General features: G+C 35.7%; 1 protein-coding gene and 1 long non-coding RNA gene across 7 annotated transcripts in view; one reads left to right on the top strand and one right to left on the bottom strand.

Annotated features, from left to right (window-relative positions):
* Positions 1–13,001, bottom strand: part of LOC105547337 — a 31,594-nt gene extending 18,593 nt beyond the window's left edge. The window contains exons 1-3 of one of the 2 annotated variants that reach the window (XR_001007211.1): positions 12,861–13,001; positions 4,784–4,871; positions 902–1,020 (exon numbers count right to left, since the gene is read on the bottom strand). This is a non-coding gene — a long non-coding RNA (uncharacterized LOC105547337). The remainder of the gene's footprint in view (positions 1–901; positions 1,021–4,783; positions 4,872–12,860) is intronic. The other variant, XR_001007212.1, reaches the window with a different exon arrangement.
* DIAPH3 (diaphanous-related formin 3) overlaps positions 1–18,313 on the top strand; it is a 519,652-nt gene that overhangs the window by 147,452 nt on the left and 353,887 nt on the right. For 4 of the 5 annotated variants that reach the window (XM_011990882.1, XM_011990885.1, XM_011990884.1 and 1 more), the window contains 4 exons: positions 9,583–9,657; positions 9,745–9,814; positions 15,032–15,168; positions 17,032–17,137. In XM_011990882.1, coding sequence (XP_011846272.1) covers positions 9,583–9,657; positions 9,745–9,814; positions 15,032–15,168; positions 17,032–17,137 — 388 coding nt within the window. Of the gene's footprint in view, positions 1–9,582; positions 9,658–9,744; positions 9,815–12,508; positions 12,670–15,031; positions 15,169–17,031; positions 17,138–18,313 lie in introns of those variants that run through there. The other variant, XM_011990886.1, reaches the window with a different exon arrangement.

The raw sequence follows: 18,313 nt of genomic DNA, 5'->3' as shown, positions 1-18,313 counted from the left end.
CTACCCCTTTTGTCTTTTAATTCTTTTGCAATCAGTATTTCACTTCCACAGAATTATTTACAAACTGCTCTTGAATTCATTTATTTATAGTTCTTTTTAGCCCTTATTTTATTTGACCTCATTTTAGCACTTGACTCTTGACTCCTCTGTCTTTTGAAACTTCTTCTTTCCTTTGGATTTGTTATGTCAGGTTTACTTGGTTCTCCTCTTACCACTGTCACTGCCTTTTTCTGATTTTCTTGGTGGGAGTTTTTGCCTATTCTCACACTCTAGCAGTGGATGTTTCAGACTTGTGTTTGAAAGATAGACTAAATACACTCATTTTTTTATTTTTTATTTTTTTGCTAAGCATAACTAGACATACTGGACATTATATGTGAAACAAATAGAAGAAGACAGGCTAGGAACCTTGGGACTTAAGGAACAATATGCTTGTGAGTTTGCTGGGTTGTCTTTCTGCCTTTTTGTCAGATTTGGAGGTGAAGAAGTGAGTAACCCAGAAATGACAGTGGGCACAGAACAAAGAAGTCCCAACAGAAGCCTTCTCTCTTAAACCAAAGGACTACAAAAATGGCAGCAAACAAGACAGAACATGTTGGCAATAACTGCTCTATATTTCTGCTGAATACCACAGAAAGAAATCTGTGGCCCCATCTCCACTCCCCCCACCGCCTGTCCCCACTATCAAAAAGCAAAGTGGGTAGCCTGGATTTCTACCTACACAGGGCAGTAATGAGGCATTCCTCCCCCTCCCCACTGGCATTGTGTCCAAAGTGGCCAATAGAGTCAGGGCTTTCACCACCACCCAGTGATAACAGACGTCCACATCCCCCTTCCATGGTGCTATTGTAGGTTACATGGTGAGCATAATGAGGCAGTCCTTCTCTCCATCAGGGAGTGCCTAGCTTCCCATCCATGCCAGGTGGTAACAAAGAATCTCTCTTGGACTTCTGTTTCCACCTTGCAGTAACGAGGTGGTGCTTTCTCTTCTTCCACTGAAACTGTGCCACAGGAAGCTTACTGAAATAAGAGGTTTATATAAGATTTATATAATCTTCTAACACGATATCCCAAATTTTCAAGCTTCAGTATAAAAAATATGTCATACCAAGAAGCGAGAAAATCACAAACTGAGTGAAAAAAGACAATAGATGACAACACTGATATGACAGAGATAGTAGAATTATCTGACAAGAATCTTTTGAAAAGCAGCCATCATAAAAGTGTTACAATAGGCAAATAGGAATGTGCCGAAACAAAAGAAAAAAATAGAAAGTCTCAGCAAAGAAATAGAGGAAACTTTATTTCTTCTTTTAAAGAACCAAATGGAAATCTTAGAAGTGAAAAATACAATAACTGAAGTAAAAAGCTTATTGGAGGGCTTCAAAAGCAAAACATGAGGCTGAAAGGAAAGAATTAGTGAACTAGATTATAGAATGATAGAAAGTATACAATCTGGACAACCAGGAAAAAATAGATTGGGAAAAAAATACATACAGAGTCTCAGGGAATTATGGGTCTATAACCAAAGATCTAACATTCTTGTCATTGGAGTCTTGAGAGGAGAAAGAGGACAGGATAAAAAAGTACATGAAGAAATAATGGCTGAATAGAGTGGGCACGGTGGCTCATGCCTATAATGCCAGCACTTTGGGAGGCCAAGGCAGCTGGATCACCTGAGGTCAGGAGTTTGAGAACAGCCTGGTCAACATGGTGAAACCCAATCTCTACTAAAAATACAAAATTAGCCAGGCGTGGTGGCATGTGCCTGTAGTCCCAGCAACTCGAAAGGCTGAGGCAGGAGAATCGCTTAGAACGCGGGAGGAGGAGGTTGCAGTGAGCCGAGATTGCGCATTGCACTCCAGCCTGGGTGACAGAGTGAGACTCTGTCTGAAAATAAATAAATAATATATATATACACACACATACATATATATATGTGTATATATATGTGGCTGAATAGTTCTCAAATTTGGCAAAAGATATAAACTTACATAAACTGAATCACAAACAGGATAAACTCAAAGAAATTCACACACAAACATATCAAAGTCAAATTCCTGAGAACTAGACTGGGTACGGTGGCCCACGCTTATAATCCCAGCACTTTGGGAGGCTGAGGTGGGTGGGTGTCTTGAGGTCAGGAGTTTGAGAGTAGCCTGGCCAAGATGGTGAAACCTCGTCTCTACTAAAAATACAAAAATTAGCCGGGTATGGTGGTGCGTATCTGTAGTCCCAGCTACTTGGGAGGCTAAGGCAGGATAATTGCTTGAACCCAGGAGGCGGAGGTTGCAGTGAGCTGAGATTGCACCACTGCCCTCCAGTTTGGGAGACAGAGTGAGACTCTGTCTGGAAAAAAAAAAAAAAAAAAAATCTGAAAACTAAAGATAAATAAAAACATCTTGAAATCAGTGGCCAGATTGCCAATTTCATGAACTAAATGGGAAATATTACCAAGATATCAACAGGGTAATAAGGAAATACTTTGAACAACTTTAAATACACAGCTCAACAACTTAGATGAACTAGATCAGTTCTTTGAAAAACACAAACTACTAAAACACACCCAATATGAAATCGATAATTTGGATGGCCCTCTGACTATTAAGAGAATTAAGTTCCTCCTCCCCAGCAAAAGATCTTCAGGTGCAGGTGATTTCACTGGAGAATTTTACCACAAACTTAAAGAAGAATTAATGCCAATTCTCCATAGTCTCTTCCAGAAAATAGCAGAGCAGAGAACAATTAATTTTCTTTTAAATGAGGCTTGAATTACCTGATAGCAAAACCAGACCAATACAGTACCAAGATAGAACAAAACAAAATCAAAACCCTCAAACTTACAAACCCATGTTCATCATGAATATAGTTACAAAAATCCTTATATAATGCATTGTATTGACAAACAAAAGAGGAAAAGTCACTTGATCATTTGAATCGATACAGAAATAGCATTTGACAAAATTCAACACTTGTGCATAATGAAAACTCTGAGAAAAGTAGGAATAGAGGGTGAGTTCAGTTGTAAACCTAGAAAGATATATGTAAATTCATAACACCCTGTCTCTGCAGAATGTGGCCCTTTTTGGAAACAGAGTCATTGCAGTGTAATTACTTAAGATGAGGTCATAAGGGAGTAGGGTGAAGTCTTGATCCAACGTGACTTGTGTCCTTAAAAAAAGAAAGCAGAGATACAGAAAGAGTCTCATGTGATGACTGGAAGGATTGGTAGCTTCCATCAGAAGCTAGGAAGAGGCAGTGAAGGATTCTACCCAGAGTGCCAGGCAGCAGCCCTGCTGACACTTTGATTTTGAACACCTTGCTTCCAGAACTACAAGAGAATTTATTTGTTGTTTTAAACTCCTCAGTTTGTGGTACTTTGTTGCTGCAGCCCCAGGAAACTAATACAGAGGGGAAATTTCTTAACTTGGTAAAGAGATCTAAAAAAAATCCTGTAGTTAATATTCTATTTAGTGATGAAAGACTAAATGCTTTCCCTCTAAGACAGATTGAGAACAAGGCAAGGATGTCTGCTTTCAGGATGCTTATTTTACACCATGGGGAAGTTCTAGGTAGAACACTGAAGCAAGAAAAGGAAATAAAGGCATGCAGGTCAGAAAGGTAGAAATAAAACTGTCCCTATTTGCAAATGACATGGCTGTTTACATAGAGAATCTCAAGAAATCTACCAAAAACTGCTAGAACTTATCACTGAGTTCAGCAAGGTTGCAGGATTCAAGATAAAAATATAAAATTGTATTTCTATGTACTAGCAATGAACTTGTGGAAAATGAAATTAAAAACACAATACTATTCATAATTGCTCAAAAAATAATTGTAATTTTAATGAATTAGCCATAGACTTTTATGCTGAAAACTACAAAATAATGATGAAAGGAGTTAAAGAAGATCCAAATAAATGGAGACATCTAGTGTTTATGAATAAGAGACTCAATTTGTTTGTCTATTTGGGTTATTGGCAGAATCCAATTTCTTGTGATTGTGGGATTAGACTCATTTCTTTTCTAGCTGTCAGTTGAGGGCCATTCCCAGGGTTTTCAGTCTACCTACATTTTTTGGCTCTTGTTTGGCCTCCTTCATTTTCAAAACCAGTAAAGGTAAGTTGAGTCCCTTTTATGTTGTTGTTGTTTTTTTTTTTTTTTTTTTTTGAGACAGAGCCTTGCTCTGTTGCCCAGGCTAGAGTGCAGTAGCACCATCTTGGCTCACTGCAGCCTCCGCCTCCTGGGTTCAAGGGATTCTCCTGCCTCTGCCTCCCAAGTAGCTGGGATTACAGGCACTCACCACCACAACCGGCTATTTTTGTTTTTTAGTAGAGGTGGGGTTTTTCCATGTTGCCCAGGCAGGTCTCGAACTCCTGGCCTCAAGTGATCCACCTACCTCAGCCTCCCAAAGTGCTGGGATTACAGGTGTGAGCCAGGGTGCCCATCCCTTTTTATGCTTTGACTCGCTTTCTTTCATCTCATCTGTCTAACTAAGCTGGGAAATTAAGAATTATATGATTAGATTGTAACCACCTGGATAAACTAGGTTAATTTTCCTATTTTAAAATCATCTGATTAGCAACCTTAATTCCATCTGCAACTTGAGTTTCTCCTTTGCTACATGAGCTAATATATTTATAGGTTCTGAGTTTAAGATGTGCAGATCTTTTGTTGGGCAAGGGTAGAATTACTTTCTTTACTACATATGCCTAGTCCTTTTATGCCCTTCCATTGCCCATGGCATTATATATGTGGTTTTTCAAGATCAAGTCCTTTCTTACCTGTTTGGTTTTATCTCTGATACAACTTTCTCTGTTGCTCAGCACAGGCCATTTCTTTTATGTTTAATGTCTTCATGTGTATACCCTCCTGCTTAGAAAGACTCAGGTCAGACAGCAGATGCTTTGAAGTTCCCAAGAGAGGTAGATATTGTACGTTCTGTTCCCAGAGAGCCATGACTATAGCATTTATTACATTATGGAAATAATTTTGTTCGATATTTGTTTTAACCACTAGTCTGTGATCTTTTCAAGGGCAGAGAACATACTTTACTCAGTTTTGTATTTCTCGTATTTAGTGCAGTATCAAGAACACAGTGTTCCCTTTAATAAAGGCTGACTTGGCCAGGTGTAGTGGCTTACACCTGTAATCCCAGAACTTTTGGAAGCTAAGGTGAGAGGATTTACTTGAGGTCAGGAGTTTGGACTAGCCTGGGCAACATAGTGAGACCCTATCTCTACAAAAATTAAAATTAGATGAATGTGGTGACACATGCTTGTAGTCCCAGTTACTAGGAGGGCTGAGGCAGGAGGATCGCTTGACCCCAAGAGGTTGAGGGGGCAGTGAGACATGATTGTACCACTGTACTCCAGCCTGTGTGACAGAGTGAGACCCTGTCTTTGGTTTTATCATCTTTGATTCAGTATGAATAAATAACAGTTCTGAAATTGCAATTGAAATTTCTAGCTTGAAGGTTGAGACAGGTTCAGTCATGGTGTGGAGATCTGTCATCTCTGTGTTTATTTCTGCATACATAAAGGCCACAAGCCTGGTTATCAGCAGACCTAGATGTTATTTCTAAGTTACTGTAACCTCTTATATATAACAATAGAAGAGACTTAGTTTCATTAAAAAAAGATTTATTGAGTGCTCAGTCTATCCCATGCTTGAATAAATATGATATATAAGAAATGGTCCCTATACTCAAGGAGTATGCATCAGGTAAGATTACTCTTATGATCTGAGATTGCTCTTATGATCTGGTATGTTTATTCCAGATCATAAGGATAATAATTCCAAGATTAATTCCATTATAATTCATGATGCATTTGTCTTTCCCTTTCTACAGCACATCTGGGAAGAAAGGTAGTAACTTTAAACAAAACAAAGGAAGGGTAGGAGGGTCAGTCTTTGGGGAAAAATACTTGAGAGTGCTTTGTTCCTTTTGGCCAGGAGATAAATCTGAGACCTGATTGTTGCCTGTATTGCTCAATGAGGTGACTGCGTGTATTTGCTTCCTAAAGCCAACAACATGTCAGAAACCACTTTATACACTTTCTTCATCCTGTGTTTCTGGAAGTAGTAACTGAATTTCAAAGCCTAAGCTGCTTTTGACCATTTAAAGGCGGGTTAAACATTGTAATTCTGGGAATCTGTTCTCCCTCTCCCACTGTTTTTTTTTGTTTGTTTTAATTTTTATTAAAATTCATCTCTTCTTTTCTCCTATATTGAGACCCCTACTAGGAGTGCTAAAGGGTAATATACTTAGAAGTTTTCCTTGAGGCAATTAGAGGAGTTTGATATTTCCTGTTACAGAATTTTAAGAGGTAGATTTTGTGTTAAATTAGTATTTAGCACACTACGGTTGCTCTATTAAAGCAGTTTTTTCTGATACAAATGTCATACTGATCTCTATGTCATTTCTATTCATGAAAAAGAAACATGTGCATATTTATCCATGAATGCAGTTTATAGTTAAACCACATAATGCCTGATGGTACTGTGCTGATAGGCACAGAAGAAATAGTGCAGATTTTAGTTCCTGGAGATTGATCATTTATAGATCAGTTGATAATTTTTTTCTAGGTTGCTTCTTACACTGATGATGAGAAATTTTTCATTTTTGTAGAAAGCTATGGATCTCAATAAACCTCTGTCAAGACAGCAGACCTACCTACTCAATATCACTTTTTATCTTGAACATCTTTTCCGGTGGAAATAGGAAGTGATTTCGTACCCCGTCCTTAAAAATAATATTGCTGAAAATAGTAGGGGTGAGAGTGAAACACTTGAGATTATTGCTTTATGAGTGATACTTGTTGATACAACAGTATGTTGAGTTTGCAAATTTTTAAGAAAACAGGGAGACATTTTATGCATATTTAATTTTTAATCTTTTTAATAAGTACTTTTGTTAGCTTTCTTTTAATTCTTATATTGTTTCTTTGGTTGTCAAGTGTCTCAGTTTTCTTTCCCTGTACCCTGTCCCACTTTTCTTGTTTTTGACATGTTTTATGAAATATAATGTGTAATCTGGTTTTCAGAAGGCCATTGCCCAACTCTCATTTTATTGTTGAGCATGGAACTTTAATAAGTTTTGTTTTATAGAGAATTAGTTTATATATAAAATGAGTGAGTAGGCATAAATTGTATTTGAATAGTTCATATTCTGTAGTTTAGGAGGGAGTTATATAGTGGGTCTAGAAATAGTTGACTTTAGACCATCTATGAGTCCCAGTATTCTAGTTATAATTATGTTAAGGGTAATACATTTTAAATAGCTATTTTTATTATTAATTATGTAGATCAGAGAACTTACTGATTTACATGGATTTGTGCTTCTTAAATTTTATAATGGGTCATAATATAAGCATATTAAGTGTAACTAAGTCTTTTCGTTATATTCGCATAATTTAAAATTACTTTGCCTGTTTTGGTGTGAGGCAGTTTGATGAACAGTGATTTTATTCTTCACAATGATTAAAGGTGATAGCAGTATGAATAATCTGAAACCATTTATATTGGCTTTAGAATATCTTTGTGGCTGTACTTTTCAATATGGAGATTGTTGAAAATTTACTTCAAACAAAATACTGAAGCCCCTCTGTGAAGTATTAAAGAGGAGTGCCTTATGAACAGTCTCTCTCCATGCATCTCAATGTCAGCCCAAGTAAAACTCTCAGATTACTTCTCACTTCCCTGCTGCATGTGAAATAGGAATAAATTCAGAGTAGGATGTCAACAAGGCAAACCGTTAAGTGAGGTGCTGTGTTGTTTTCATGAATCATGAAAACAAGATTCAAAATGCCTGTAGGTAATCTGTCTGTCGCTAATAGTAAAGAGTAAACCCTTCACTTTTGAAGTAGCATCCTGGTTTGAAAACAGCAACCTCTGTTTAACATTTTTCCTTACCTTAACTATAATAGCAATCTTCAGTCTTTCACAAGAGAGTATCTTTCCTGTTTAAGTGCATTTTAAAAATTAGTTATTTCATGGCTTTCACTGGCAAGATATGAGTAAAATATTGTCTGACAAGAGATTGCCAATCTATATGGCAAATTTCTTTTTCTTTTTTGTAAAATCAGAAATCCTCAACATTGATAGGTGTCAAGTTGTGTTTACAGAAATGTGCAAATGAAGAAGCTGGATTTTAAATAATATTTGTATTTTTTATATAAATATATTGCATTTGGTTTTTATTCTCTTGTTTTCACTAGAAATGTTATATTGTATCTTAAGGAAAAAATGATATTTTGGTATTTTTTGATGTATGACTTAAGCTTGTTTTTATTCTTTACAATGTTCTGTTTTTCATTCCTTGAAATTTTGTTTGAGATGGAGTTTTGCTCTTGTTGCCCAGGCTGGAGTACAATGGCGTGATCTTGGCTCACTGCAACCTCTGCCTCCTGGGTTCAAGCGATTTTCCTGCCTTAGCCTCTCCAAGTAGCTGGGATTATAGGCATGCACCACCACGCTTGGCTAATTTCGTATTTTTAGTAGAGATAGGGTTTCACCATGTTGGTCAGGCTGGTCTTGAACTCCTGATCTCAGGTGATCTACCTACCTCTGCCTCCCAAAGTGCTGGGATTACAGGCAGGAGCCACTGTGTCTGGCTGAAATTTTGTTTTTAACGTCTTATTGTTCAAACACTACATATATTCATACATAAAATCACATGTATAAGCACATGCATCCAAATGAATATACACACGTGTATCTTTTCTTTCCTTCATTCTTTTGGCAACAGATTATTATCATTGTATTATTTATTGGCCTAGGTTTACTAATCTCCACTGAAAAAAGGTATTCATCTCTACTAAGGTAGTTTTCCTGTAATCCAGGCAAGCTGTTGTTTAGTGACAGTAATGTTCTAGTTATGTAAAGTCCTGTGATTGGGTCAGTGGGTTTATGGGACAGATTTTGTTTGCTGAAGATGGAGATACTCATTTAAAAACCAGCAATGCATTTTTTTTTTTTAATCGACTGAACTTTGAAACTTAGGAAATTCTTAACATTTATAGGAATGTAGTTCAGTGGTTTGGGAAATTCTGCTAAAGCATCTGCTTTTTTTGATTAATTTTTGCCAGTAATCTTTTTCTTTATGTTGATCTACATCTTTCCTCCATAGATCTTTACTCACTTGTACAATTTGTCTTCTTTGGCATAGCCCCAAATAGGCAGTAATTAGTGGTGTGCTGGTAAATGTTTAGAGCCAGCTCTGGGTGCGTGGGCAGGGATGGCTCTGATTGGTTTGCCAGTTTCTTTGGTGTGAATACTTTCACTGTGGCTGATTTCAAGCTACCCATGTGATGTCCCTAAACATGAAGCATGTAAAAGATGTGCACAGTCTGCTCTTACAGACTTGTGCAAGCAGAGTTTAGCACACTATTGGCATATCCCATCTTTGCTTCTTTCGCAACCAAGATTATGAGTCATGAATAATTTTTATGTGTGGTGTTATTCTTATGTTTTAGTTACAATTAGGAATATAGCAAATATAAAATACTTGTAGGTATATAACATTATGAAAACACAAGCTGCATTACTGACAATGTGTGACTATCTTTTTTCTGTTTTTCAGTTGGGTGGAAAACTTTGGACATGAGGGGCTTGGATTATTACTAGACATTTTGGAAAAACTGATTAGTGGAAAAATGTAAGTATTGCTAATAATTATTTTCAAGTAAGCATCATTCATGTGTCCAATTATAATTCCAACACTGCTATTTTTATGTCAATACAGCCAAGAAAAAGTTGTAAAGAAAAATCAACATAAAGTCATACAGTGTCTAAAAGCCCTGATGAATACGCAGGTATGTACATAGGTAATTAGTATTTGTCCATGACCAGTTTTGTAATATATGATTTTCAGTTGCAGTAAAGTGATGATATATCCTTCTGATGTGTTTTTCAGTCATGATGGAAAAATATTGAATTTTCTTGAATTCTAGTTTCAACTGTCTTGCAATAGGAGAAACTTGATAATGAAGTTTCTACTGATGCTGAACTCCTCATGTGTAGGTTAATTCTCTCTCCCCACCCTTTCCTCCCCATCAACCCTGCCCACCCCAATCCCATCTTCTTTCTTTTTTTCTCTCCCTCCACCACCTTTTCTCCACTTTTTTGTCCTCCTCTTCCTCTTTTCTTCCTTCCTTAATTTCCTCTCTCTCTTAACTCTCAAAAGTATGGCATGAGTCAGCTTTAAGATCATGATTATTAAATGTGAGCTGCAATAATACTTATTACCAAAGGTTCAAGTTGGGAAGATTTCTTATATTCTAGGAATTTAAAATCTACAATGAAATTAATGTAAACAGATACAAGCAGGTCTCAGAAATGGAGCAATGATGTAATATTGAGAACAAATATAATATGGAGGAATTTGTATAAAGAGTTTACATTAGAAGGGAGAAACCTACTTGTGGCTCTCACCTATAATCTTACCACTTTGGGATATCGAGGCAGGAGGGATTGCTTGAGGCTAGGAGTTTGAGACCAGCCTGGGCAACATAGTGAGACGCCGTCTCTACAAAAAATAAAACAAATAGCTGGGCATGGTGGCATGTGCCTGTAGTCCCAGCTACTCAGGAGGCTGAGGTGAAAGGGTGGCTTGAGCCCGGGAGTTTGAGGTTATAGTGAACTGTGATTGAATCCCTGCACTCCAGCCTGGGAGACAGAGTAAATCCCTGTCTCTAAAACAAAACAAAACAAAACAAAACAAAGCAAAACAAAACAAAACAAAAAAACTAGAAGAAAAGAGGAATTCTTAAGCTCTTTACTGAAGTTAGATTTTAGATTTATCTAGCAATGTTTCTTTTTTGCTTTTATACTGTTAACTGCAGAAATTAGCATTATCTTATGCCGTTTCTTTAAGCTCCAGCATCTAAACACATCTACCTCATGATGTGTGAAGTAATGATAGGTGTTTAAGTTGCTGTTAGACAGCATGGGAGGAAATTTTACCTGTGGTGGTATGATTATTTTTGTTTTATATCAAAACCATCTGTATATTTCTGATTAATTTTAATTTATAATATTTTACCTTATTCTCATTTAAAAATAAACTTTTATAGGGCTACACACTTAAGTACTAGTACATAAATTATTAAGATTTATTTTGTATTTCTTTTACTAAATGTATTAGCAAATATTTATATTTTCTAATTATTTTTGTCTTATTAAACAATGTATTTTTAAGCATTTTCTGGAGGTAAGCTTTCTATTTTTAATTAATGAAATGTTTTTTCTTCCTTTCCTACTCTAATCAGAAATTATTTTCAAAGAAAATATATGATGGAGGAATCACAACTCCTTTTATGCTGAATTCACGGTTCTTTGAAAATCAGATATTAGATATATAAGATAGCTTTTTACGTATCTGTTTTAAGAGTAAATGAATGAAAGAATCAAATTGCTGATAGGGAAAGGTCTTTTCCCACTAAGTACATAGAACTGGTTTAGGAAGCCCTTTCTAGAGTGAGAATATAGCAATTGGAAATTTTGTTAGTTATGGAAAGGCCGAAAGTAGAAAAAATCTAGGAACCTTTTTTAAACCAAAAGGGCATTTGGATCATAATTTGAATTTAGAAGAAAATCATGGTTAAAGTAAGGTGGTAAATAGAAGATAATATTCTTTCTTTGTTTCAGAATGAATCTGAGGAAGATTGAACTTTATTTATTTTCTAATTAATATACTATTATCCTCTTAAGAGATTTTTGTTGCTTGTAGTTTATATACGTGGACCTATAAAATATTGCCATTTTATTTGGTGCTTTTATCTGTGTTATTAAGAATAAAAAGTTAAGTTATTCGTACTTAGTATTATAGTGTCTGAACTCTAAACCTAGCAATATGTGAAATTTTTGGTAAAGTTTTTTTTCCCTTCAAGATTGGTTAATGGTTTTCTTAATCTTTATTTGATCACATCTGTAAGTACAAAATTTGTTAAACCTCACTTATACAGTATTTGTTAGCATTCATTGAATGATGAAAATTTAAGTTTTAAGAGGAAAAAAATGTGCCTTATTTGGTACTAGTAATTAATTATACAATTAATGAGCAAATTTGATAACATTACATGAAAGTGAATTTCTTATAACATTAAATTGGACTAAGAGTATTTTTTAAATAGAAGAGAATTTTAATTGCCTAGGGGAAAGAAAATAAAAGATAATACGGATGAAAAGTTAGTATATTCAAATTGAAAGGTGATTAGAACAGAGGCTTCAGTTTGGTCAGTTAACTTTGTGTGTGTTGCTTTGAAGAGTGCACCCAAAGTGAGGGTGCTTTGCTCATGAAGCCAGCAACTTTACCCACATAATTTCTGCTACTGGGGTTAACTCACTGTGGGTGGCTGCTCAGCACCAGTAGTCATGCTGTGTGGGTCCAGATGTTGGGCATCCTACATGAGGATTTAGGGCATTAACTTTCTTCTACCTAAAACATCATCTTCAGTGCCTGAAATTCCATCTGTTAGCTAATAATAGGCCTCATGTGGAATGCAAGTGGAACCTGGCATTGATCCTCAGTTTAGAACAGGCCAGTTATCATATTGTCCGGAGTGTGTCCTTGACATTCAGGAAAGATACATCCTTAGACCTTTCAAAATTTGTCATGCCTCTCTAACCTAAAACAGGCCTCATTAAATATACTTTAATCCTAGCACTGGTAAGTTGACAACTTCTCACACAGAGTCAACAGTTTTTGTTTTGTTTTACTGTGTTTTTTAAATAATTGAGAGTAATTTTATACAAGTAGCAATTCTGTATTTAGGTATACTGAGTAGTAGTAATTGGCCTCATTCCAGTCTTAAAATGAGTGTGACACATTTTTGCATTACCAAAATCAGAGAATGTTACCTGGGATGGACTTTTGAGGTCACAGGATGATGGTTAAAACTGTGAAATCAGAGTAGGCTCCTATTTCACCTTTCATACGTGATGGTTTAGGGACAGAAGGCTTGACAGAGAAGGTAGGTAGTATCACTTGGAGGAAGTCAGCATGAGTCACCTTGGGTGGCTGGAGGAGTCACAGGATTCTGATTCTAGAAGGGCAGGTGTTAGCCAGGTAGATGGGAAAGGAAAAGGGAATACTAGAGGCAAGCTTTACTCAATTCCCAGGTTTATTAAGGACAGAGCCAGCTCTTCTGTACTTGGTAATCATTGACTGACTTTCTGAATTGAATCTAAGTGGTACTTTATAAACCTGACATTTCCCTGGAATGATTATCAAGGCATATTGTAGTTTCTGGTCCTATGCCTGCCTTTTCATTCTTTTTCCAGTTAGGTAGTAGCCCAGGCTATCATAAAAGTAAGTATTTCCTGATTGTTTAGCTGTCTTGTTGTAAACTTTTCCCTATTACTAACAAGACAGAGTAATCTCTCCAAAATTCATATTCTGGGGCCCTTGGCCTTTCCTTGCACTTTCTCCGTTGTTCCTGTGTTTCTTAGATAGTGGTTTAAAGTAAATGCAATATTTCAGTCCAATACAAATGGCCATATACAAGATAGGAAAGTTACAAATAGGATTTTATAACAATCAAAGTACTTGGGTCTAAGCTGGTTATAGATACAACTTTGATGCTTACATGTAGTGCTGATCTTGAGTTTAGTTCATAGGCCTGTAATTGAGAATAAGGTCCTTTTTTAGTGTTTGGTAGCAACTCTGATTAGTCAATTTCTCATGCTTTAGTAGGATCCTCTGAGATGCATGCTAGGTAAATAGTACTGTTTTATTGTTTCTATTCATTCTCTGTATTTTGACAGTTATCTTTCATAGAAATGTCATTAACATAATTTCTTATCTTCTAATTGGGTTTGACTTCCTGGCAGTAGTAAATAAACTTTATCTTAATCCCAATTGTCCCATTTATAGAATGAGTTTACAACCGCATTGTTTTCCTTATAATAAATACCTTTGTGATTAGAATACCTGTGCCCATTATGGCAGTTTCTACATGGTAATTGCCCAAATCATACTTCAGTTTTTGCTTATTTATGAACTAAATGCTAATATCTAGGCCTATATTTTGTAATATGGTAGCTACATGTGGCTTCTGAGCATTTGAAATGTGGCTAGTCTGAATTGAGATGTGCTACAGTGTAAAATACACACTGGATTTCAACTGTTTAGGAAGAAAAAGAAGTGAAATGTCATCAATAAATGTTTTATATTGGTTATATGTTGAAATGATAATATTTGGGATATATTGGATTAATTTTATTGAAAATAGTTTTGCTTGCTTGAAATTTCTAAATTACTCGTGTGGTTTACTTTACATTTCTCTTGGACAGTGCTGATCTGTGTGTTTGCTTATGGTAGTATATCTCTTACCAACCTTCCTTCCCAGGAAAAAGATTTTCATGACCTCAGTGTCTGGTTCCGTATCTGGCTGTTTGTTTCATATGTTTCTGTTGGCTAATCCCATATTTCTTACTGTTTCCCTCTTTCTCCATTTGGCTAATTAACCTGTCTTAATAATTATCAGCTGTATTGTTGTAACATCACCTTGAGTTATCTTTATTTGGTTTAGTTTTGTGGTTCTTGACATAAAGTGAATACCCTTATGAACTTTTGTTTTTTTTTTGAGATGGAGTTTTGCTCTTGTTGCCCAGGCTAGAGTGCAATGGCACAATCTCGGCTCACTGCAGTCTCCGCCTCCCAGGTCTAAGCAATTCTCCTGCCTCAGCCTCCTCCCAAGTAGCTGGGATTACAGGCATGCGCCACCATGCCCGGCTAATTTTGTATTTTTAGTAGAGACAGGGTTTCTCCATGTTGCTCAGGCTAGTCTCGAACTCCTGACCTCAGGTGATCCTCCCACTTTTGCCTCCCAAAGTGCTAGGATTATAGTTGTGAACCATGGTGCCTGGCCATGAACTTTTTAGAGTGTTACACAGTCTATATTTTTTAGCTTTGGTAAGTGTAAAAATATATTATCCTATAATAATTTTTTAGTAATTACTTTTCCTTCAGGGCATTATTTTTCTAATTAATTTCTAACATTTGACATCTTATTTTCAAAATATTATAGTATGGCTTGGAAAGAATTATGAGTGAGGAGAGGAGTCTTTCCTTATTGGCCAAAGCTATGGATCCCAGACACCCCATTATGATGACAGATGTGGTTAAACTTCTCTCTGCGGTATGCATTGTAGGGGAGGAAAGCATGTAAGTGTTATCAACCTTTTTCTTTAATCATATAATAATTTAATACAGATTGATTCATTTAATGTTTCATTATCTACTCTAGGCTAGAATTTACTAGAATTTAAATAAATGTTTAAATATTTAAGCAGCTAAATTAGATTCTTATTGGCCAGAAATTTTTGAGTAACAATTATTTATCTTAATTGATTTGTTAGTTATGGGCTAAAATACTTCTATAAAAAACTGATTTCTTTATCATATTTAAACTTTTTTTTTAACCGAAACCCTAAATTTAAAAACATTCTAAATGAAGGCTTTGAAAATATACAAACGGTTCTGTTTCTTATGTGATTTTTTTTTTTTTTCCCCAGATAGAATTATTTCAAACTGTAGGTCTTCTCTATCCCCTTGTAAAAGCAAACATATTATGATTTGGAAATCTATATGTAAGGCAGATTAGAAAATGATTTATGTAATTGTAGTTTACTGGTTGAGGGTACAAAGTCCTTGAGCATAAAGCACATAGTAGTGCTGTAAAGAACTTAACCACATTTGTTAGGAGTATAATTAAATACTGTTACATACATATTAAAGATAATTATAAAGATAAAGATTTTTAAAAATTAGGGTTCTAATTATAAGGAAGCATTTAAAAATTATTTAAAATGCCTTTTAAAAAAGATAAATATATAAAAACTAAACAGCCAAAAGAACTAACAGAAACATCCCACACATGTAGGGGTTGGCAGAGCCCTGTAAGGGCAGCCTCCTGTGTTCATTTGAAAGTCAGCCTTGTGGAGGTCCTGCTGGAGTTGGAGGGATTGAGCAGGTTCAGCTTGATGGTTGGATAGTCAAAGACACCACTCGGCCTTGGCCAGTCTGCCCGCAAAGTGTGCCTACAGTGTTTATCTATAGAAGAAGTGTAGCCACACCTAGCAGCAGTCCCAAGCTTGCAAAGCCAGGCTTACAACTTCAGTACTTAAGACTGTATAAATGTTGGTGTACAAATCTAAGAGTGACTTTATGTGGACATATACTTTCTGAGCTTCCCTTCCCACTTTCTTCCTTTCCCCTTTCCCCCATCATTTTTTAATTCTCTCTTAACCTCCTCTTTTTCCCTTTTCTTCCTCTTCTTTCCTCTTGGACTCTTCCTTGCTTTTCTTTTCCCTTCCCTATTCTGTTATCCTTCCCTTTCCTTGTTTCAGAATGGGTGTCAATATCCTGTAAATAACATTTACGACTGCATGTCCATGTCCATGAACTGTGAGCTTCTCCAGTGTGCTGGATGCTGTTAACTATTTAAAAGAAGAGGAAGTATAGTTTTTGCATAATTATTATATTTTATAATTGAATATTTATAATACCATACTATTATATATTTTTGACTATCATACAACTTCGTTTACTTAAACTTTTGAGGCATAAGGGTGCAGTGGTTGAGAGCATTTATATGGTGCCCACCACATAAACTGTCTGATTTCAGATTCTTGCTCCACCATTTCACAGATGTGAGACCTTGGACAGAATGCTTAACCTTTTTCTGGCTTAGTCTCCTAACCTATAATATGGGTTAATTATAGTACCCACCCCAAACAGTTGTTATATACTTTAAAATGAGTTGATATTTGTAAAGTGGTTTAAATGGTGCCTGATGTTAGTAAGCATTATATAAATGCTTGATAAACATCTTCACAGGGTTATTGTCAGGGCTAACTGATTAAAATGTAATATGCTTAGAACTGTGCTTGATACATGGTATGTACTCAGTAAACTGCTTGTAAAATATATTGGCTGCTTAGGATATTGACTTTAGTAGGATAAAGCAATTGTATTATGGCATTGTGTTTGCTACTTGCAATTTAATTGACTCAAATTTTCTAATAGCCTTGAAGAAGTTTTAGAAGCTTTAACTTCAGCTGGTGAAGAAAAAAAAATTGACAGATTTTTTTGTATTGTGGAAGGCCTCCGGCACAATTCAGTTCAACTGCAAGTAAGTTTTGTGTGTATATAAAATCTATTTCTATTTTTAAATGACATATATTTCTTTTAATTGTTTTGTGATTGGTTTATATGAAAACGTTGATATGAAGCTCTGCATGCCTTTTGATATTCTTTTATAGCATTATTTATTTATTTATTTTGAGGCGGAGTCTTGCATTGTCTCCCAGGCTGGAGTGGTGGCGCGTTCTCAGCTCACTGCAAGCTCTGCCTCCCAGGTTCATACCATTCTCCTGCCTCAGCCTCCCAAGTAGCTGGGACTACAGGTGCCCGCCACCATGCCCGCCTAATTTTTTTGCATTTTTAGTAGAGACGGGGTTTCACTGTATTAGCCAAGATGATCTCAATCTCCCCTGACCTCATGATCTGCCCACCTCGGCCTCCCAAAGTGCTGAGATTACAGGCATGAGCCACTGCATCTGGCCTAGCATTATTTTTAACATATAGAATTCCTATTTGTACTATGTCATAATTTATCTTACAGATACATCTTGGCACACAACAATGTAACCATTTCCTAGGTTGCTTTTCCTGTAGTAGAATTATTAGATTACCTTGTATAAGATATAATCATATGAACTGTTTATTCTATGTTAGTCTCATAAATTACTTTAACTTTTGAGATGTTTTGCCAATTAGGTAAATTAGGTCTTTTCATTGTTTTAATGTTAATAACTGAAAAGTTGAGCTTACATGAATAATAAGGAAACCCAAGGTTATAGATGTTTCCAAAAATACTGCTAAAAAGACACATATAGACTTAAACATTTTAATATTCAAGCTGAATAACTAATATTCATTTAATTTCTCTTTCTTTTCTTAAAAAAGGAAAAGAGGCTTTTATTGGTATAATTGTTCAAGAGTGATCGTCTTAAAAAATATTAATACCTGATTCTCACCTCCATACTTTTAAAACTTAATTGGCATGGTGTGACCTGGACATTGGGAAATTTAAAATGATCCTCAGATGATCCTAATGTGCAGCAAAGTTTTGAAGCCAGTGTGTTAATAGATACGAAGTAAATCTGTTTCACACTTAATAAAAGTAAAAATTATGCATTTTTTTTTTTTAAGGTTCTGGGCAGCTTGGCCATTTTATATTTTCTTGATGTGATAGGAATAGAAAAGCAAAATCTGAAATAAAAAAAAATAAAGTTAAAAATTAAAA

The sequence above is a fragment of the Mandrillus leucophaeus genome, unplaced genomic scaffold, assembly GCF_000951045.1.
Source record: "Mandrillus leucophaeus isolate KB7577 unplaced genomic scaffold, Mleu.le_1.0 Scaffold387, whole genome shotgun sequence".
Classification (NCBI taxonomy): Eukaryota; Metazoa; Chordata; class Mammalia; order Primates; family Cercopithecidae; genus Mandrillus; species Mandrillus leucophaeus.
This window is presented reverse-complemented; position numbering and strand designations above follow the sequence as displayed.